General features: G+C 36.8%; 1 protein-coding gene across 5 annotated transcripts in view; it reads left to right on the forward strand.

Annotated features, from left to right (window-relative positions):
• Window positions 1-23,358, forward strand: part of CDIN1 (CDAN1 interacting nuclease 1) — a 211,998-nt gene that overhangs the window by 118,418 nt on the left and 70,222 nt on the right. For 3 of the 5 annotated variants that reach the window (XM_054700360.1, XM_037502177.2, XM_054700370.1), the window contains exons 9-10: window positions 1,917-1,982; window positions 2,565-2,688. In XM_054700360.1, coding sequence (XP_054556335.1) covers window positions 1,917-1,982; window positions 2,565-2,688 — 190 coding nt within the window. Of the gene's footprint in view, window positions 1-1,916; window positions 1,983-2,564; window positions 2,689-5,585; window positions 6,721-23,358 lie in introns of those variants that run through there. The other 2 variants (XM_054700356.1, XM_037502178.2) reach the window with 2 other exon arrangements.

Genomic DNA, 23,358 nt, shown 5'->3' on the forward strand with positions numbered 1-23,358 from the left:
CCTTTTTGAGTCCAGTCACTATTGGATCAGCTGTGTTCTCAGAGCTATGAGGAGAAGAAAAGGTATGGTTGTGCTGGGAAGTTTTCCACAGAAAGGTAGAAGTTTTCCTAGCCTCATCTTATGTTTCCTATTTAGGGTTTGGGGCTTGGGTTTTTTCATTTTTACGTTAAGGAAGTCATGAAATTTAAATTGTAGGTATTGTGACAGTAATTTTGGTGCAGTGAATAAGAATGCAACATCTGCCTTTTACAGGGATTTTTAGCATGTGCATTTGGATTGTGTGGTGACCTTTGAAATTTTGTTTTGAGCCGCTGTCAAAAACATAATCATTTTTCTTTCTGAAACAGATTTTCACATCTGCAAAGGTTGATCAAACTAGGATAGTTTTAATAAAATATTAATCTCTCTTTTTAATGTCAACCCAACTTTTAAAACTGTTCATCAGCTACCTAAAACATCCACTCAAGGTGCTTGAGTTGATTTTAATGAATGCATTTTGCATTAAATATTCTTATTGTGACCTGAGTGCATCTAGAGGCTAGAAATTTTTTCCGTCTTGGTCCACAGCCCAGTTTCCAAATTCTCTTGTTTAATTACTTAATTTGTATTTCCTTATCTCAACAGTTAAATTTTGCTATATTCCAAGAAGGAGAGATTGTTCTAAATTCTAGCATCCTTCAAAATCTGGCTAGTAAAAGGATTTTGACTTTTAACAAAATTTAGCTTAAATATCTAGCTTACATATGTGTCCTGTCATTAAAAGGTTATTTACCTTTAAAATGCTGACCTTTCAAGATGTACACAAGAGTGTTCTAAAACAGAGTTTCTGAACATTGGCCATGAAACCACTGTCTTGGGCTGACAAATGGATTGGAAATAAGCTACCCAACACTGGGAATGGGCCATTAATTTTAATCAAAGGTGATGCAGGAAGGCGAATGGGATGCATGACAATGTCAACAGCCCAGTAGGTGTTAAGAGACCACACAGCCTTCCTTGTTATTTGGTTGGGCCATTAGTTGAGGTTGGGTGAAGACAGAATGCCATGTCTGGAATTGAATGACCAGGTCACTCCAAAATCTAATGGAGAAGTCCTCATTTCAGAAATCACATTGTAATGCCATTAGAAGTCAAGGACAGCATTTAGAAAATATTGGACAGCGTGTTTTTTAACCAAGCACCTAGCTTGTTTTTTTCCAACTTTGTCAAGCTCTCTGTTTTCCTGCCTCCTTTCCTTCTGAATGGATCATTGATATTTACAGAGGATCAAGAAATCGAACAGACTTGGGAAAAAAAATCTCAAAGCCTGTTTGCTTCTAGAATTACATATTGTTAGTTGTAAGACTCTGGTAAATGCCAGAAACAATAGCATACTGAAAGAATTAAGCAGGGTAATTAATTCTCCGTGGTGGTGATGTCATTGTCTTTGTCCCTTTCTTGTGTTCTTGTGTGTAGGAATAGTTTCACTAATTGAAACTAAACTTTCTTAATTGCTTTAATGAAAGCATTTGTTTTATAATTGTAAAGGCCGGTGTGCTCATGCCATACTGTAAATTGTCAATATTGTCTGATAACATTAGTGGTATTCATGGTGGTGAAAACCTTTCTCTTAGCCAGTAAGTATATTTCATTATTTTGAGTATTTTCAATTATAAAAAAGGTAGCATATGACAGCTTGAATTAATGATGTTTATAATAAAGACATAAAAATGCAGAAGGGACAAAGAGGCATTTTTATATCTCTGCTTCAGGTTTGTTAAGAAAGTTCATTTATTCTGACACAGCATTGCATACATAAGAAAGATATGTATGACTGCTTTAGTAATTTTTGCACATTTTTAAGAAAGAAAAGCAATTATATTGCTGTCTTGTTAATGATATACTGTTATAAGTAATAATATTTGTTCTTCCTATAGATGAAGATCAGCTCCGTGCAAAGGGTTATGACAAAACCCCAGACTTTATTTTACAAGTACCAGTTGGTAAGTCTCTAAACTCTGTTGTACATTTGTCCGTAGAGAAAAGGGATGTGTTTTTTAACTCTTTTTATTATGTATGAATATTTAAAAATGTAACCAGAGTAGGTTAGTTTTATAATATTGCATCTAGACAAGACGAGATAGTTGGACAAGGTTATTTGAACAGAAAATAATACATTCAGATGAAATCTATGCCTTAAAAACTTTTACATATATTTGAGAAATAAACTGGTGTGCTAAAGACATTTTGGTTGTTATTTTTAAGTCATTTCTCTTAAAATACTGAATTTTTAAATTGTGGTTCTCCTGATAAACCAGGCTCTTTTTGGTTTGCTTTCATAGTATTTGTCAACTTAGACAGACAGGCTTAAGACCAGGGGAAGGATTTTTAAGATGATGATGAAGCTGTAAGGGATGTGATTGTAGCAAAAGTGTTCCTTGTAATAAACACATATAATGTTTTGTTTTATAATCACATCCATAGATGACAATAAGGGCTCAGTCTTTGCTCATTAATGTGAAGCATAGAGGGTTCAGAACAGAGCTCAGAATTTTCCATCTTTCCTTCCCTTTGCTCTATATTAGTAATGCTTTGTCCCTTAGCTGTAGAAGGGCACATAATTCACTGGATTGAAAGCAAAGCCTCATTTGGTGATGAATGTAGCCACCGCGCCTACCTGCATGACCAGTTCTGGAGCTACTGGAATAGGTAAGGTCCCATTATTTTTCTCTTAAGATAAACGATACTCAGCTAAAATCTCATTAGAAAAAATATTTTGTTTAGCTGGTAAAACTGCTCATAGCCTTTGTTCTAGTAAATACGGAGACTTGATTAATGTATTCATTTCAGATAATTTAAACTTTTCTGCTTTCATAATGTTGCTTCATTTTTTAAAACCAAAATTCTCAGCATAAGGTCAAAATTAGTATAGACTCCGTTTTCCATTTTCCAGGGATTACATTGATGTCACTTAAAACCTGAATGCTGAGATGTGGTACATATTATGATATTGACACAGACTTTTTTTGTTGTGGAATTTGTACTTGTTGTCAGGCCTTAAAAACTATTTCATCCTCAGCTCTCTGAGGAAAGTATCCAAATGATTTGAAAGATCAAAACAGTTTACTGTCCAACAGTAGAAAACAGTTTACCTACCAACTTCAATCCACAAATTCCAGAAGGCATGGAAATCTCCGTGGTTTCATTAAAAAGGTGGTGTTGGAGGAGGGGAAAGGATGCTCTATTATTGAGTACCCCTACACCCCACCCTGTGCTTGGGCCCGCAGATGATCTTTGTTAATCCTCACAAGGAAGTTACTTTTTTCTTATTTCACAGATAACTAGATTGATACTTAAAGAAAATAACATGCCTAGCTAGTTAGGCAGGGTTTGCATTAGAGACTTGCACTCCCAGCCCGTGCTGTTTCCAGCTCTAGTATCATTTACAGTACAACTGTTGCAACTTGGACTTTTTCTTATCACACCACTCATTTGTTTCCCCTTAGAACAGGAGGAGGGTCAAGTGGTAACCTTCTTAGATTAACTGTGTTCCTCGGTCACTGGCCAGTGGTGAGAATAGAGTAAGAAGATGACACTGGCTCGCATCATTAAGGAAGGAGACAGTAGCATCTGCAGACAGTAGTCTTATCCTGAAAAAAGAAACTGTGACAGGCTACTGAATTTGGCATTATATTGTTACTCAGCTTTACAAAAGGCCAGCGGACATCGCCCGTAGCAGCTGTGCTAAACTAAGCCCACTTTTTGCCATGGTAACAATGATCATGACAAAATGCTGAATGTAATGGCTTTCTTGATTTTCTTGTGTAATTGTGCGTAGCATTCGAGCTTTACTTTACAGGGGTGGAGGAGGAAAGTGCAAAATGTTTTAGAAATCAATGCTGCTTCAGCGTTTCCTATGTCTTTTATTCAGCCATTATTCAAATTAGCAGTAATGTGGCAAATTGAATTTTAGATTTTTAGCAATTTTATGATGAGTTTGAAATAGTAAAGAAAGCATCATTTTTGATAGTATAGGGAAAGCAATGACAAGAAAATTGTGTAAGTTTAGGTGGCTAAAGGATTTTAAAAACTGATAAACTGAATCATTATGCATTGAAACTAACCCCTGCCTCCCATACTGGTCAAATCTTTTATGAGACATAATTACAAATTGAATGCCAAATAATAGCGCTTACTTTAGAATGCCGAAAGCGTATCTCCATTCTAGAATAATGACCTTTTTAGTGCCTACTATGTGAGTAGCACTCACTGGTTTAGTGGTTGATTAAATGTTCTAGTCATCTGAACTGTAGACCTGTGGATTATTAACCTGACCTGAGGGGATCTGAGCGCTGGATAGCTTAATACAGTTTCCTCTGGATTGGATTTTAGATTATTTTGTTTCATTCTATTTTTCTATCCTAATCATGTTTCATGTGCACTACTATTGATTTACTTTCCCTAAACATATTCTTTGAATATATACTAAGTGGTCATAATTTATTTTGGGAGTGTTGTGAGATAAGGGAAAACCAGCCTTGGTCTGGAACACTCCCGATCACTCAAGGGGAAAATAAATATTACATAAAAGTCACTGGTATTACAAATGTCTGCAGAGAGACCAAGAAGTGCAAGTAGTACTGAAATTCAAAGTGGAACATAGGGCCTCCCTGGTGGCCTCGGGGTTAAGTCTCTATCACCTCTACAGCCTGAGTTTGATCCCTGGCCAGGGAGCTAACCCACATATGATGCAGCAGACCTGTCCTGTCTCTCCGGCTGCTCCCCTTAGCAGTGTATTTCAGTAGATCCTCTTGTTCTGCTCCCTACTCTGTCCCAGTAAATCCTCTCACCCCCACACCTCTGGCCTATAACCCAGTTCTTTTATGCAAAAACAAATAAATTATTTTTTTAAAATGGAACATAGAGACATTTACTTGGATATAAAATTTTGGTTATAATAATGATGCCAATTTACCACTGATGGGACCTTTAGATGGGACAACTTAACCCAATTATGCAAATATGGGATCCTATTCATTTCATAGTTTGATGCAACACAGCTCACAAAGTAGGTGCTAAAGTTCTTCAGAGTTGGTAGAACTCATCTATTCCTTCTCTAGGTAGCCTTTTAAAGAGACTGTTGGTTGTCATTTGTGCTAATTGTTTTATTTGTGTGATTAGCCTCTAGTGGACATGAAAGATGTCACCACATTATCACATTATAGGAGATTAAACCGTGGATTTCACTATGGTTCAACCATGACCATGGTTTCTACAGTGAGATTGTTGAATCGTGACCATATATAAATCCATTTTTCCACACAAATAACCACAAAACCCCTGATTTTTAGTTTAATATTTCCGTAAAAATTCTCTTTTGATATCAATTCGTATTTATATTCAACCTTTTGACACCTTTTGATGAAGTTGCTCACACCCTCTATATAAGACATTTTCTTTTGTTGGTTTCCAAGATGTGTTCATTATTCTGCGGCTTTTCCTGCTGATGTAGCCATATACTCAGTGTCCTTTGCCGGCTCTCCTTACTCTCCCTGGAACTCACTTCATCCCTCCCTTTTCTTTTCTTTTTTTTTCATTTATACAAGAACCTGGTACAGGCCAGACATGCAGGAGGGTGAGAGGATTCACCAGAAACAGAGTGGGGAACAGAACAGGCAGAAGGACCGAAATACACTGCTGAGGGGAGCAGCAGGTGAGATAGGAGAGGTCTGCTGCGCCATGTGTGTATCTCTGTGGCCGGTGGGGAATCGAACCAGCACTGCAGAGGCTGCGAACAGCTTCACAAATGCTGCGCTCAACCGCCTGCGTCACCAGGGAGGCCCCACCCCTCCCTTTTCTATCTCCATTCACTCCCTGCCTGTTCCCTTGGAGATCTTTATATACTATTTCCACGCTGGTATCTCCTGATTTTTACCTTCAGCCCTGTATTTCCCTGGAATACAAGTTTGTCTATCCAGTCATCCCCTCAGTATCTCCTCTTGGATATCAAATTGTTATCTCAGATTTAACATGTTGAAAATTAAACTCTTCATGTTTTTGCTCCTTAAGCTCCCATTTCTACCCATGTTCAATTAATGATACCACAGTTTGTCTAGACACTCAGGCTTAAGACCTAAGAACCATCACTAACCATAAGCAAGCCCTTTCAACTCTGTCTTCATCAAGTCTCAACTCCTGTCACTTATCACCATGTTGCCTAAATGGCTCTCATCATTTCTGTCACTATAGCTTCCAGATTAGTCTCCTTAAATCAACTTGTGCACTCATGAGGTCAGTTTTTCATACCCCAGTCAGAGAGACTTTTGGAAAATGCAAATCAAATTGTGTCACTTGCTTCCTCAAAACTCTTCAGTGGCTTCCCATCAAATTCAAAATAAAATCAGACTTTTTGCCCTGATGTTCAGAGCCCGGCTGGTGTGCCTCTCCACACGTACCTCTCTCCCTTCCCCTGAGGTTCTCTCTCTCACAGTTCTTCAGTCACATGGACTGTTTCAATCTTCCTTAAATAGACACCACTTATTTCTGCTTCTGGCTAATATTCTTCGACTCATAATTTCCTTCACGTAGATTTCCACATACTTTACTTCTCAGGATGTTTAGCTCTCTGCTCAAATTTCACTTTTCAGGGAGACCTTCCCTGACCCCCTAGTCTAAAAGGCACCACCCTTAGTAATATCTCTTCTTGTCGTCTTTCTCTCTCATAAGTTTTCTCTCTTCCTTATTCCTCTGCCTCACTCCACTTGGCTTTGCTTTTCTTCATAATATTTACCCCTATCTGAATGAATGAACAGAATGTGGTTGGAAACATTTACATAAATACCAACTTCCTTGTTTGAATACAAGCCTTTAAAAGAACTTAACCTTTTTATATTGCTTTTTCTTATTACAATATGTGGTGTGTCCCTCATTCCTTTGTAATCAAAGCTTCAGGAGTTTTCTCTATCTTAACACTAAAAGTAAAAAAAAAAATTCAATGCAGTCACCTTTCCTAAAGTCAGAGGTACTGAGTATACAACATAAGCTGCCTTTCCTGCAGGTAGTCTCCCAAGCCAGATATGACCCTTGATTAAGTAGCTTCTCAAAATCCTATAATCTCTACTTCTGGGGAGTTAAAGGAAATAAAGAATACCTCTGAGAGGCATCATTTGAACTATAATATAGTCCTAAGTTATATAAGGCTGTCTTTACAATTGTGTAGAAAGCATATATAATTTCCATATATATGTATTTATACCCCATGACATAGAATTATATATGCAAATTGCATAAAAACTAATTCCCTATACAATCAAAATTTTTTAAAAGCCTTCTCATTTTACTTCTCCAGTCAAAAAGTGAGTTCTTTCACAATTCGACCTACATTGCTAAATATATTTCATGTTCTCTGGTGATAGGTAAAGAAAGAGACCAAATCTACAATCTGAGGCCAAATTACATACTGGGATACAATTTATGAGATTTTTAAAAGAAGCCAAAACAGATAACCAGTGCTCACTTTTCGTGGTTAGGCATAACATAGTTTGAATGAAAACATTGAATGGCCCTAAAAACAAAGTGCCATTTGCAGCTGTACAGCACATTGCACGCCCCAACAACTACTGACAAAGAGCATGGGAAACCTCAACTGCAAGTTCAGTCCTGCCATCTGCAGTTTGGGCACATTTTGGCATTTTGGCATCAGTAGATTTTATTTAAAACCAAAGTGCTCTCTGTGTGTATACTGCTCTATTTCAGAGAAGATCGAAGTTTATTGATTGGAAAGAATAAGGTGAAGTTCTGTTTGTGACTTTCCAGTTTGGTGACCCTAGAAATAATGGGAGGAATGTATCCTGTTCCTGGGTTTGAATCCAGACCATGCCACCTCCTCATCCGGTGACTAGGAACAACTTACTTAACTTCACGAGCCTTTATTTTCTCTTCAGTAAAGTGGGGCTGATCATACTTTCTTCACCCTATTGCTGTGAAGATCCATTATGTAATAAATGTAAAGCATTCTAGCCCTGTCCAACAGTCAACAGATATTAGTAACCCTCTTAGCTCGTGGCAGGTAAGGACAGGTGATCCTACTGCATAACCCACCTCTTGTCTCCTCCCATTCACTCTACATCCGAAAAGGAGTCAAGCCCACCTCAACCTGCATACTCAAGCTTCATGTACATTCCACAAGCCGCTGCCCTGGGCCATCTCTCAGTCTAGAGGTGCACAATCTGGTAGTCTGCCCTCTTACCGCACAGATGAGCCCCAAAGAGAGATCTGTGTGGGCTTTCAGAGAGGACTCAGGGCTCTTTAATGAGAAAATTCTGAGATCCATGGTACATGGAATGTGGCTGAGCTGTTCCTCTCCCACTTCATGAGTTGGGGCAAAACCAGTGGTGGGTAGAACAGAATCCTATGACATTTGGTTCCAGGCCATCGACTCCTTTTGACTGTTCTTAAGGACAGGGACAGTATTGAAAGAAGCAAATACATAAATCTCCCAAAGTCCGTTTTTCTGCTGGTATTAGGATATAAGGGGAGATGAGCACCAGAGGAAATACGGTCTTCGTCACATTTACATATCACTGAAAAGATTAAGAGCTGAGTTCCATCTGTCCAATTTTTGAACCTTTGGCTCCAAAGAGTCTGCTTTCCTAGAGGCAATGCTAAACTAATACCTTCTGCCACAAAAATTGATTTGATTTTAGTTCCTACCTCCAAGTATTTTTGAAAGATTTGTTATTTGCTCAATGATTTAGTGATTGCTTTCTCTGGTCTGTGCTAACTTGAGAGGCGAGGCATTTAAAATGGGCCTGCCAAGCAGTTAAGAGTTAGGAAGGTATTTTTTTCGAAAATGGCCAGTTTTTCCTGTATTAAGATACATCCAGGAAGCCTGCAATTAGCCAAATCACAGATTTCCAGTTATTTCAGTTGTTAAAAACAAGGCTGATCACATCTGTCTTAAGTTGGAGTATATGCCTGAGCACTAGATGCTCTTGCAAACCTTCAATTACAGCAGCTTCAGAAGGCACTGCTGCTGTGTACTAACAAGTAGTCATCAGCAACCACAAGGGACAGATTGACTAATAATTAGCAAATTCACTGCAAAGGACTTCTCTAAAGGTAAAATATCATAATTTGCCTTTCCATCTCTTATAGTGTTGATGGTTGTGAGATGTTGATGTCCTGCTGTTCCAGACAAATTCTTGAAACTCTTATAAGCTGGAGTAACCTCCAAATATTTGGAAGGGATAAAGAATGGAACTTCCATAGTTTTTTTGTACTTTTACAATGTACTTTTTTACAATGTACTTTTTTACAATGTACTTTTACATTGTACTTTTACAATGTTGTGTGTGTGCACGTGCATACACACATACTTGCATGATTTCTTACAATTGTTAAGTACCATGTGAATAGCCAAAATTTTCCCCACCAGAGAATTCATATTTTTTGCCATTGTTAACTGTTTTCAATGTGGACTTTAAATATAAAATTGAATAAAGAATAGAAATTTTGTCTTATGTCTTTAAAACGATATTGCAATAAAGAGATGGTTGTTGAGAGACTTGAATTATTCAAGTTAAATCAAAGGATTAACGAGAAAGAAAACAGACTTTAAAATAAATCGGTGAAATCTTTTCTCAGGACAGTATCTATCTGATTACTGTAGTCAAACATATACAAGTTTTTTATTGCAGGGGTGCCAGATTGACCAGTTTTCCAAATCCAGGGAACAAAAGAATTGTTGAGAGGATAACTCTTCCTGCTCACCCATCATAGTTGTGTTAATATGAGTCACATGCGGTGCAGAAATGTTACCCCAGACCAAACCCATGCAAGTGATTGTGTGACCATTGTAAGAATGAAAAACAGCCGTTATGATCACCCAGAGAGAGTGAGGGGAAAGTAAGAGATTCTATCAATAAGAAGTGAACCAGGAACACAGTTAGTATCCGGAGCTCAAGGATACAGAGTCCATTTCTGAGAGGCCAATGTAAAATAATGGAAATCAGATTGAAATTAATGTCCAAATGACTTCAGCAGTGACTCTCAATCTTCCTATGCATTAAAATCATATGGGGAGAATTTTTTATTTTATTTTTTTTTTTTTAAGATTTATGTATTTATTTATTTATGCAAGCACTGGGTACAGTTAGAAGCACAGGAGGGTGAGAGAATTCACCAGAGCCAGAACGGGGAACAGAACAGGCAGACTGATGAAGTACACTGCTGAGGGGAGCAGCGGGCATTGCAGGAGAGGTCTGCGCACCATGTGGGACCCTTGCCAGCGGCCAGGGATCAAACTGGTGCTGCAGAGGCTGCGGGCAGCTTCGCGGCCCAATGCTCAACCTCTGCACCACCAGGGGAGGCCCAAGGAGATAATTTTTTAAATATTGGTGTGGGCTGTATTCCTAGAGATTTGATTTAATTGGTGTATGGTTGAGCCTGGACCTTGGAAGCTTTTGTTTTGTTTTAAAGACTAGTCTATATCCAAAATAAAACTAGTCTATATCCAAAATTAGAGTCTCCTTTACCAAGTCATGATTTGGCAGCTAGTCCTAGCTAATTCCTAACCTGTTTGCTTCTGAACCATCTTGAGAAAAAGAACAGCTTTGTAGGGCCTCCCTGGTGGTGCAGTGGGTTAAGTGCAGCACTGTGAGGCTGTCTGAAACCTCTGCAGCGTGGGTTCAATCCGGCTGACAGTGGAGATACCCACATGGCGCGGCAGACCCCTCCTATCTCGCCCTCTGCTCCCCTCAGCAGTGTATTTCGGTCCTTCTGCCTGTTCTGTTCCCCACTTTATCTCTGGTGAGTCTTCTCACCCCCCACACATCTGGCCTTTACCCCGGTTCTTGTATGCATAAATAAATAAATCTTTAAAAAAAAAAGAATAGCTTTATTAAAAAATACTGGTTCAGATCACCAAATACCTGACAGGCCCTGTGTTAGTAGAGACTCAGCTTCTGCCTTTGAGGGGCTGTTGGTGCAGACTGAAGTGGTAACTTGGGAAGACAGGCCCCAATCCTAGATCTCCCTCTGAACTCCATAATTGCACTTCCTCCTCCACCACGCAGTGTGGTGTCGGGTATGGTGACACATCTGTTATAAGAGGCTGTTTACTCGGCCATTTAATGAGTTTGCTAAACTAAAACTACAAGCTCTCCAGCATAAAAGTTTAGATTTACTTTTGTGTGGTTAGAGAATATGTGTCAGGTTTTCTCTGTTGCTCTCTCAATAGTCCTTATTCTATATTTATTTTTTTAAAGATTTATTTATTTATTTATTTGTACAAGCACTGGGTACAGCCAGAAGTGCAGGAGGATGAGCAAATTTACTAGAGAGGGGAACAGAACAGGCAGACTGACGAAACACACTGCTGAGGGGAGCAACGGGCAAGACAGGAGAGGTCTGCGCATCATGTGGGTCCCTCGCCGGCAGCCGGGGATCAAACCAGCACTGCAGAGGCTGCGGGCAGCTTCGCAGCCTAGCGCTCAACCGCTGCACCACCGGGGAAGCCCCTTTATTCTATATTAAATATGCATAGCCATAAGATTAATATAAAAACCTATCTTATACCCAGAGACATAGACCAATCCCTAAATTGTTAGATTTAAAATTCTCAAAAAAGAGTTGTTTTATATAGCACAGATTTAACAAATTCTGACTGACTTTTTAAAAAATATTTATTTACTTATGCATACAAGAACTAAGGTACAGTCCAGAGGTGTGGGGGTGAGAGGATTCACCAGAGACAGAGTGGGGAGCAGAACAGGTAGACAGACCAAAAGCACTGCTGAGGGAGGCAGCGGGCAAGACAGGAGAGATCTACCGCGCTGTGTAAGTAGCTCCCTGGCCAGCCAGGGATCAAACTCGTGCTGCAGAGGCTGCAGACAGCTTCATAGGTTGCGTCTTAACCCCTTGCGCCACCAGGCAGGCCTCTCTGACTGACTTTTCTAAAGATCAGTCTGAATTCAGAAGAACTGTAGATGTATTAAGGAATTATAGGATTTGTTTTATTTCAGCATTCATATTTTATTCTGTTTTGCAGTTTGTTCCATGTAAAAATTAAATCTTAATTAATAGCAATATTTTTTAAAATCACTTTATTGAGATGTAATTGACATACAATAAACTGTGCCTATATTTGAAGTGTACAGTTTGACAGATTTTGACATGTGTATAAATTGATAAAATTGTCACCCTCACAAAGATAGTGACCATACCTACTACCTCCAAAAGTTCCTCATGCACCTTCATAATCCTCCCTTTCAATCACTTTGGCTCCTGAGCCCAGGCAAACACTGATCTGGTTTTGGTCACTATCAATTAGTTAGTGTTTTCAAGTATTTTGTGAAAATGGCATCACACATCTTCTATCTGGCCTTTTTTTTTTTTCACCCATGTTGCCGAACATATCAAATGTTCATTCCTTTTCATTGCTGAGAAGTATTTAGTTGCGTGGCTGTACTTTTTTATTTAATTTTGATCCATTCATTTATTGAAGGACATTTATATTGTTTCTAGTTCTTGGTATTAGTTGTAAAGTGCCAATGAACAGTCTAGTGAAAATCTTTGTATGGTTTTATTTCTCTTAGTAAATTACCTAGGAATGAAATGGTTGGGACATATGGTTAGTGTATGTCAACCTTTTTACATAATGACGAAACTGTTTTACAAAATGGTTATACCATTTCACTTTCCCATCAACAGTATTTGAAAGTTCCAGGTGCTCCCTATTTTCTCCCTCTGTTGCGATAACCTGTCTTTTTTAACTTTATGCTTTCCAATAATTATGTGATAGTGTGATTTTAATTTGCATTTCTATAATGACAAACGGTATTGAGAATCTGTTCATATGCTCATTTGCTCCTTATTTCTCTTTTTTGGAGAAGTGCCTGTTCAATTCTTAGCCCATTTTTTAATTAATTTGTTTCACATTTTGATAATCTTTTAAGTACCCTGGGTTTAAATAATTCCCTTATGAGATATATGATCACCTATAAAATATTATCTCCAAATCAGTGGCTTATCATTTTGTGCTCTTAATGATGGCTTTCAAAGATCAGAAGTTTTACTTAGTGAAATCCAGTTTGCCAGTTTTTGGTTTATGGATCATGCCTTTGATGTCATATCTAAAAATTCTTAAAGATTAAAGGCCTAAAACATCACCCAGATTTTCTCTTTGTCTCCTTCTAAAAGGTTTATAATTTTAGATGTACACTGGTCTAGCATCCATTTTCAATTGTTTTCATATATGATATCATGTATGGTTTGAAGTTCATTTTCTTGCATATAGATACCCATTTATTCCAGAGCCATTTGTTGAAAAGGCTACCTTTTCACCACTAAATAGCCTTTGCATGTGTGTCACACATCAATTGATTGTATATTTTTCTTTTTCTAAAGATGTTTTGTGTGTATCTTTTTGGAATCCTTTGCATTACCATGTAAATTTTAGAATCAGCATGTAAAACCCTAAGAAGTCAGCTTGGAATATAATTGGATCACATTTAATCAATTGTTCAGTCTGGAAAGAATGGATATCTTAACAATACAGAGTCTTCTGATCCATGAACATGGTATTTCCTTTTCTTTAGGTCTTGTAACATTTTTCTCAAAAATGTCCTGTGGGTTTCAGTCTACAAATTTCTGAAACTTTTGGTCAGTTAGTCCTTATATATTTATTGATTCTATTGGGAGTGATAGCTTTTTGGTTTGTTGTTGTTGTTGCTGTTGTTGTTTTAAAGATTATTTATGCATACAAGATCTGGGTGCAGGCCAGAGATGCGGAGGGTGAGAGGATTCACTAGAGACAGGTCATGTGCAGAACAGGCAGATACAGTGAAATACACTGCTGAGGGGAGCAGTGGGCAAGACAGGAGAGGTCTGCTGCGCCATGTGGGTCATCTCCCTGGCTGGGGATCAAACTCGTGCTGCAGTGGTTGCAGATAACTTCATAGTGCTTAGTGCTGAGACTTAATTCCTTGCACCACCAAGGTGGCCCTGGCTTTGTTTCAGTTTCCAGTTGTTCATTGTTATGGATTAATTGGTTTTGCATATTGATCTTCCATCCTGTAATTTTGGAAAACATATTAATATTTTACTTTTTTCGGTAGATGTCATGATTTTTTCTACAAAGATAGCCATTTTTTTGTGAATAAAAACAGGTTTACTGTTATCCAAATGAATGTAGATGTCTTTTTTCCTTTAGCTATACTATCTGAAATCTATCTAAAGGTGAATAATAGTAATAAGAATATACATTGTTGCCTTTTTCCTAATCTTGTAAAAATGCATTTAATTTTCCCATTGAGAATACTATTAGTCATAGGTTTTTGTTTGGTACCTTTTATCAGGTTGAGGAAACTCCCTTCTATTTCTAGGTTGGTAAGAGTTTTCATAAAAAATGGATAATAGATTTTGTCTTTTTTAATTAATTTGTTAGTATAGTGAATTTGCAGTGATTGATTTCTTGAATTGTACCAACCTTGTATTTCTGAGAAAAATCCACTTGGTCATAAAGTAATATCTTTTTTTATATTTTGTTGGATTTTCTAAAAAAATTAAAAATTAAGAATTTCTGCAATATTCCTGAGCAATATTCATCTGTGGTTTATTTTTCATCCAAAATCTTTACTTGGTTTTGATATTAGAGTAAAATTGACCTCATAGTATTCTGGAGAAATTTGTGCAAAATTATTATTTCATCCTAAATGCTAGGTAAAATTCCCCAATTTAACCATCTGAGCCTGTGGTGATTTTTATTGTTGTTGGAAGGTTTTTAACTATAAAATTTATTTCTTTAATATATTGAAGAATTCAGAGGATCTAATTATTTTTCTTGAGGACTTTGGTATTTGTATCTTCCAAAATGTATTCATTTTATTGAAGTGATATTGGATTAACATAAACTTTCCCTCATTCTTTTAATAGCTGTAGAATCTGTAGTGTTGCCTCCTTTCCCTTTCTGATACTTATTATTTTTGCTTTTTCAAATCAATCTGCCTATTGGTCTGAAAGAACCATTTTTTTTAATCTTCTGGAATAACTTTTATTGATTTTTCCCCCCAGGGACTCTTTTCTTTTTAGCTATTTTATACTCTTATCTCTATTATTTTTTTTTTTTTTTTTTCCTCTTCCTTGTGTAGTTTCCTAAAGAGGAAGGCTGAGGTTATTGATTGGAAACAATTCTTACTTTTTCTAATATAGGCATTTTAGTACTACAGATTCATCCAGAAGTACTACTGTATCTATTTTTCAAAGAAATATTTTGTGTTTTCACTTTGATTTGTAAGGTTCCAAATACTTTATAATTTTTTCTTTAACTCATAGGCTATTTAGAAGTATGCTATTTTGTTCTCAGGCATTTGGAAAATTTTGAGAGATCTTCTTTCTGTTGCTGATTTCTAATTTAATTCTATCAAGGTGGTTATCTTTTAAACACACTTAAAAAGAATATATTCAGCTCTTATTGGGTGGCGCTATCTATAATTTTTAGCTTCATCAATGTAATGATAGTGTGGTTCCAGTCGTGTACATATTGATGAGTATTTTGGTGGAAATTCTAGAAGACCCACTGGTAGTCTCTGGATTCTTTCTCTTTGCAGCTCAACAGCGTTCTCAAAATGTGGTTGGCATTTTGCCCTGCAAACACTAGCTGGTAGGTCATCCATTCTCAACCCAGTGACCACTGGACTTTACTAGGTTCCTCCTCCTTACATCACAGTATGGAAACTTTATCCAGGCAGGAAGCTAGGGCAATCAGAGAGCTCACCTCATTTGTTTTCTATCACTCATGTGTCACTACCCCTTATTTCTTGATGTCCGTTGTCACCTAATTCTGCTTTTTGGTTTATTTCCAGCAGTAGGATATATCCTATCCTTATTACCCCATTTTGTTTCCAAGTAGATATCTCTCAGTGATGGTATTTAACAGATAATGCATTGTAAACCACTTTGTCCAACATTAAACTTAATCTTATTTATGCTATTTAAGTTATAGACTTCATTGTCATTCTAACCTGATTTCTTAAGCATCAAGTATGAATAGAATAATTTATGAAGGAGTATGTGCAAACCTTCAGGTTTCTTTCTTTTGATCTCTCTCCAACAGACATTCCTATATTCTACTTCTTTATCCCAGACTCCTGACAGTTGAAATGGAATTTTCACTATTTTTTGCCCAAGAAAATGAAGACTTTGCTATAGTCAAAGCCAAAGGTTCTACATATTGTGTAATATGTGTAATAGGTATTGTGTAATAAGAGCAGAAGCCCTTAGTGTTTGTTATAATTCTTTCGTTCTAATTTCTGATTGCCTCTGGAAATCATATTCTTGTAAAAACTAAACTACTATTAAGGATTTAGTTTATCTATTAACACAAGCCACTTATATTCTTTTGTGTTTCTCTTGCTCCTTTACATTCTTTTTTTTTTTAAAGATTTATTTATTTATGCATACAAGAGCTGGGGTATATGCCAGATGCAGGGGGTGAGAGGATTACCAGAGACAGAGTGGGGAACAGGACAGGCAGACTGACAAAATACACTGCTGAGGTGAGCAGCGGGTGAGACAGGAGAGGTCTGTTGCGCCATGTGGGTAGCTCCCCCGCCGGCTGGGGATCAAACTCGTGCTGCAGAGGCTACAGATTGCTTCATAGTGTGGTGCTTTACCCCTTGCGCCACCAGGGAGGCCCATGCTTTTTTTTTTTTTTTTTTTTTAATCATAAAGCTCATCAACATAAGTAACTATGAGGCAACCATAGTTGTCCTTGTTGGCTTCAGCCGTGATTCTTTCAGAGCACTCTTTTAATGATGAAGGTAGAGAAATGAAGTGATTGGTTGTATTCATAAGCCAGGTATATACAACCATTTTGAATTTAATACTAGACCAAAATATTTGATTGGCCACCATTGCTTTTCATTTTTTCATTGTTTTAATGTGAAATGAATATATAACCACTAATATTGTTTACGCAACACATTCAAGGAAAGTCATCCATCAGCAGTAAGTGTAGATATATGTCTGAATTCATTAGATACCGAGTTCCTCCTATGTAGAGGCAGCATATTATGAATTTTAGAGCATACAAAGATGAGCAAAATCTAACTTTCCTTCGAGGAATTTAATTCAATTTGATAGAGAAACAAAACATACATAGATTGCTAAGAGAGCTAATACTGAGCATCATCTATGTTCAAGACACTCATTTATTATTCTCTTTAATCTGTATAACAGCCCTATTAGCTACTTACTAGTATTTTATCCTCATTTCCATGAGAGAGTTGAGACATAATAAGGTTAAGTCACAGAACTAGAGAGACAGGCAAGGTTTTAAATAGAAGAGTAGCATTATCAGGACCTAACTTTAGGATGATATTCTTCTGATAGAAACAAGAAGTTGGGGATAGGTAAATGACTGCTATTACAGTCACTCATATTGAAATGATCCGCTAATTCCCAAATTGTAACATTTGCACTAGAAAAGGAAGGAGTTTGTAGGTGAAAATAAAGGCAGAGAAAATAAAGGCAGGATTTACAGTATTCGGCAAGTAACTCTATGTTGTTTTGGGGGTATGGAACAAAGATGACTTTGAGGATTTGGTATTCATGGTAGGAAGAATAATGATGCTATTAAATAATTGTAGTGAAAAAATAACCTACGCTAACCATAACTTCAGTTGCAACACTCAGAGACATCTAAAGTCAACTGGGTTGTGGGATAAGGAGTACAATAGATGGATTAGAGATGGAATGATTTAGGAAAATAAATTATGTTTTCACAGAGAGGGAGAAAAATACCTATTTTATAGGGAAAAGAGGATGATATAATGGCATCCATAATAAAGTTTAGAGCATTGATTATTAACTTATTAATAATCTCTTCCAGCCAATAAAATTATTTCTAAATCTACTGATTTGCAGCCTTTGTCTCTTATATTTAAACATTGTAAAGTAATTTTATTCTAGGTACATTGATCTGATTATTTCAACTATTGATAGTTAACAGTTTGTCTTCAGTTATATGGGTTTAGAAAGTTGTACCAAATGTAAGAACCTAAGAATTTTAACAACCACAGTTGAAAGAAACCTTGGGAGTTGTGTTTGTCAAGCAACTAGGAAAACCATTCATGCATACCCCACATCCAAACTCCACTGGCAGCCCAAACGTAAAGAACTGAAAGGTCAATCCTCTTCCTGCTGAGTGATGGTTTGTTGACGTATTTTGACACACCGGTACAATGCTGAGAGGATCTGACCTTCCTGCAATACTGAGGGACTTAGATTTGGTCCCAGTACTTGACACTCATTGCATTGCCCTCTTTGCCTCCTCAAACATGAAGTGCTGCCTTTAATAGAGAAATATTAAAAAACTTAATGCACCTGCATGGTTGCTTGTTAAACTTCTCTTGCCTCCTTTCTCCAATTACTATAAAGTTGAAAACCTTACCTTGAACTATTAATGCTTTTAATTAAAAGAAATTAAATTCATTTTTCAAATGATGACTGTGAAAGGAGATTTTTAATGCTTGAATCAGAAAAAACTAAACAAGTCAGTTCTCATGCTGTATGTTTTACATTTCTTATTTTTGTGATAGAAATAATTTCTTGGAGTTCAGATGTCTGAAGATTACCTCTAAAGTACAAAATTAATGTGCATAAAAGTAAATTTCAGGTAGCTTTTGAAGAAGTTCTCTCATAGGTATATCATGTTGTAAGATTGAAGAGTTAAGTGAAGGCCAGAGAACTCTCAAGAGAATTTTCTGTCATGCATGAATATGGTCTATGTTGGATTTCTATACTTTGAAGGAGAATTTGAACTAGTTACCCATATAATTTAAAATACAATATCATGGTGATGTGGTGATGGAAAAAATTTATATCATTAAGAAATTTTTTAAATATAAAAATAATTAACCAAGCATGTTTTTATCAGGAACAGGTATTCAGAAAGATTTCTTACTGTCTCCACAATTAGTAAATATAAATGTAATAATATTCTCTATGCATTTAGATTGTACTTTGCAAAATGTACAAAAGTTTTTATGTATTTGTCATAATATTGGAAAAAGGAGTTTTCCAGTATTCAGTCCTATTATTTCCAAATGTGATAACTGTCTGCTAAATGAAACTAAAGTACTTTTATTCAAGATGAATATTTTAGTGGCATACCTAAAATTACCACTAAAATCTTAAAGTACTTACTTGCTTGACTATGACCCATAATATTTTGTGTAATCTCTGGAATTTCCAGTAGCGCTCTGGACATCATTTATCTTTGTTTGAATTCTCTGTTTTTGTTTTCTCCACCCTTGCCGATGTTGTCATGTCACTGGCAGCCAATTCCAAGTACCTACAAAGCACTTTCAGCTCCTGTCTAGGTGACTGCAAGACTTCGGGTCTAATTTCCTGGTCTTCCTCATTCAGATTAGCCCTCTAAATATGGGAGCTGTGAGAACTGACAGCCTGACACTGCTGTCCAGGCCTGGACACACACACTCCACTGTGCCAAAGTGTGGCACAGACCTTACCTATTTGTGTAATCTTCAATTAGCACCTGTATCTGATGATGCAGATGTATTTCTCTTTGTAGAGCCTCTATCCACATGGGAATAGTTGAAAACCTCTTTTCATGTAAATATTACATGGATTAATTTTACTTCACAGTGATAGGTTTTCCTGTTGAAACTTATGTGGCCAAATTCTCTTTTCTAACAATTCTTCATGTAACATTGTAACCCCTCTTCCTGTCCCACCCCCACCCAGCATGCACCCAAGCATACATACTGATTGCTTGAATAAATAGCAAATCCATTTGAAATGACAGGGAAAGGGTTAAGTCTTGACAATCTTTTTTACTAGGTTTATTAGTGTATTACTGTCTACTTACTTCTTTCCTCTAAATTCACCCATAGAAACACAGGCATAATAAATTAACCTATTGTTTCTAATATTATGGTATTTATATACATCTTTTTCTCAAAAAGTACACCACAAAGTTCTGTTTTGTTGCTAGCTTTCTGTCCTGCCCTTCTTTGATAAATTCTGTGTAAAATTTCTTTCATTGTAGTGAGAAGAAAATATACTCTATCAATTATATTAAAAAGCAATAATTCGTTATAGTTGATCATAAATGTCAGGAAGCAAAGACCCAGCTGAAACATTTTGTCACTAATCATGCTGTTTTTCTTCTAATTAGTTAATTTACATTTTACAAATTAAGGGTAAAATTCAGACAGAAGATAACATCATAGCTTTAACTGACCTATATTTGTATCTGCCAAATTTAAGTTAATTAGAAATGTAGATGCTGTTTGTTTTATCTGTCAGAAAAGCTCATCTTTTTTCTTAAAAAAAAAAAAAAAGTAGACACACTTTTTTTCCCCCTCAGCATTTATCATCTAAATAATAGTCTTGCCAAGATGGCAGCCTCATAATAAACTCTTTTCAGTGGAGTGATGGGTAATGAAGCTTGCTTGTGAAGGCAGCGAAAAATGTTGTCTGGCCAAATGCATGAATATGATGGCTAGAGAATCAGTGGACTTTCTCAGTCATCAATCTTTTTAGTAGCCTCTTATACATCTGAATATTTTGATAGATGATCTAATAATTGAGTTATCTATCTTTCTAACTATCAGAGTTGCATAAAAATTATTCTCACATGCTACTGAATATTAAATATATTAGGCACCCAGTAAATTTTTCATAAAAGGTCCAAAAGGTGAAAGGTTTTTGTTATTCTATAAATACCTCTTAATATGTAGAGTGTTAAGCCCTTCATTCCCTCTGTGAGAGGCAGGTATGTACTTAAAACGAAGGACATGTTTAATTTAAGTAACACATACAATAGCGAGTGAAAAGTAAACTCTGGTAAACTTATAGCTATAATTCCGCAGTATAAAGTGGATTGCCCTTGCACACCTAACACCAATGATACATTTAATGTGACACGAATTTCCATACAGGAAACAGATGATGTGGGTATGATTTTGATGCACCATCATTTGGAGAGTAAGGGAACTCTACCAAAAGGGGAAACTTACATTGCAACCAACTGCTTCTACCTTTTCTCCTGGTAAAACAAAACCAGCCATGTACTCTTTTCATTCCTTTCAAAACTATCCCAAATATTCATGCATAAATAATTCTGTCCTTTTAAATGGCCTTATATTTTTTTGTTTTGTTTTGTTGTATGCTACTCTATTAAAAATGTATCAACTAGTGGGCCTCCCCGGTGGTGCAGCGGTTGAGCGCTGGGTTGCGAAGCTGCCCGCAGCCTCTGCAGCGCTGGTTCGAATCCCTGGCTGCTCCCCGGCTACCGGAGGAGGGTCCCACATGGCGCGCAGACCTCTCCTGCTGCCCGCTGCTCCCCTCAGCAGTGTACTTTGGTCCTTCTGCCTGCTCTGCTCTCCGCTCTGGCTCTGGTGAATTCTCTCACCCTCCTGCGCATCTGACTGTACCCAGTGCTTGCATAAATAAATAAATATTTAAAAAAAAAAAAATGTATCAACTAGTCTGTTTCACTGGGATTGAAAGTGGCAAGAACAATTGGCAAAAACAGATCAGTTACAAAGTAGGCTTTCCTCTACCCCCCATTATCTCACTTTTTTTAAAGATGTATTTTTATTTATTTCTGAATACAAGAACTGGGGTGTAGGCCAGAGGTATGGGAGGTAGGGGGTGAAAGAATTCACCAGAGACAGAGTAGTGAGTAGATCAGGCAGATCTACTGAAATACGCTATTGAGGGGAGCAGCAGGTGAGACAGGAGAGATCTACTGTACCATATGTGGGTTAGTTCTCTGGCCAGGGATTAATCTCAGGCTATAAAGGTAATAGTGCTGATACGCAACCCTTAGGCCACCAGGGAGGCCCCTCATCCAGCTTCTTGAAGATGACCTTGCCATGATGACTTCCTAATAATCAACATTAAAACAATTCTGTCCTGGGAGAGCAGGCATTTGTTTGCAGGTCTGAAGAGTTACCAGTCCTGTGCATCTTGAAAGGCACTCAAATGAACAGGGTCTTGTAAATTGGATTTCTATTAGCCAGTCCTGGTGATAGCTCTTCATCAGTGGGATGGGAGGAAGTGCTATCAATAGCTCCAGCTCTAAGTATCTCTGTTTTCTAAATGCCACACTTATTCTTGGTGTTTCTTATCCAAAATGGTGATGAATGCTAAAATTACCAGAACTAATTATATTTAAGGTCTTAAATAAACCTTAAAATATGGACAAAACTATTTTGAATGCTTTTCAAATTGAAAAGCACTTGGAATGAAAATCAAAGACACAACGGCCGGAAGCAAATAGGGTAAAAATATCTTAGGTCTTGTTTCTTATAGTTCTTAACATTGATTTCACTTCACAGTTGCTCTATCTGTAAAATTTTGGAGTGATATACCGTCTTTCTTTTCATTTTCTAGATTGAAAATAATAAGTGAGAAGAAGACAAATTGTAGCAATCCCTCTATTGCTTATATGTGAGGAGCTATTACTCTCTGGTAGTTTGAACTTTTCTTGGTTGCAAGAATTTTGCTTCTATTATTGGACGTTGAAAGAGTCCAATGGTCTTTTTGTTGTAAGAGCTATAGGTGGGAATTTTAAACTCATATATTACTTATTTAAAATTATGCATTTAAAACTATTTGAGATGACCATCTTGGGGAAGTTTTAGGGGAGGGGATCGTCTTTTATTAATCAAAATAGCAAACATCTGTGTTCTTTCTAGTCTGTCTTTTGATTAGCATGGCCTCATCCATCACTGGTCTTTGATATGAACACCAAGAAGTCATGTTCTATTGTTTTAAATGATAAATATGCCTTTGTCATGAATACTCATAGGCAACCAGGATTTACATCTGAATTGTTAAAGTGTAACTGCCCAGCTCTTGTGATGAGTGACATTATTAGTGAAATAAAGAAGTTTTTAATTTGTCATGGATGGTCCTTAGATGGTGACATGATGAGACTATGTGGGTTGTGATGCTAGAAAAAAATCATCCTTCCCCCACTATTTTTCTAAGATTTGTCATTTATCAAGAAGAGGCAGTCTGCCACGGGAGGTTCTCTGTGATCATTTTTACTTTAGTAACATTAGTCGTCTTTCTTTAGGTTTTATTAGACAGTTTCTTTTTTAAATATGGTACCTTGACATCTTTGCCCTCACACACTCACATCTATTCAAATATAGTTATGTATGTTTATTTATATAAATTCATTGACACATATACACATCTACCTGCACAGTTTTCTGTTAATTTTTAAAACCCTCCACTTCTCAACTCAATTGTTGTTTTTGACTCTTCAGCTAAAGAATTAGGACCATTAAAATTTAAAATATTGTGATATCTTTGTCTTCCCTAGCTTGCTTTGGGAAA

The sequence above is a fragment of the Talpa occidentalis genome, unplaced genomic scaffold (genome assembly GCF_014898055.3).
Source record: "Talpa occidentalis isolate TD23 unplaced genomic scaffold, MPIMG_talOcc4v2.1 talOcc4.11, whole genome shotgun sequence".
NCBI classification, from domain to species: Eukaryota; Metazoa; Chordata; class Mammalia; order Eulipotyphla; family Talpidae; genus Talpa; species Talpa occidentalis.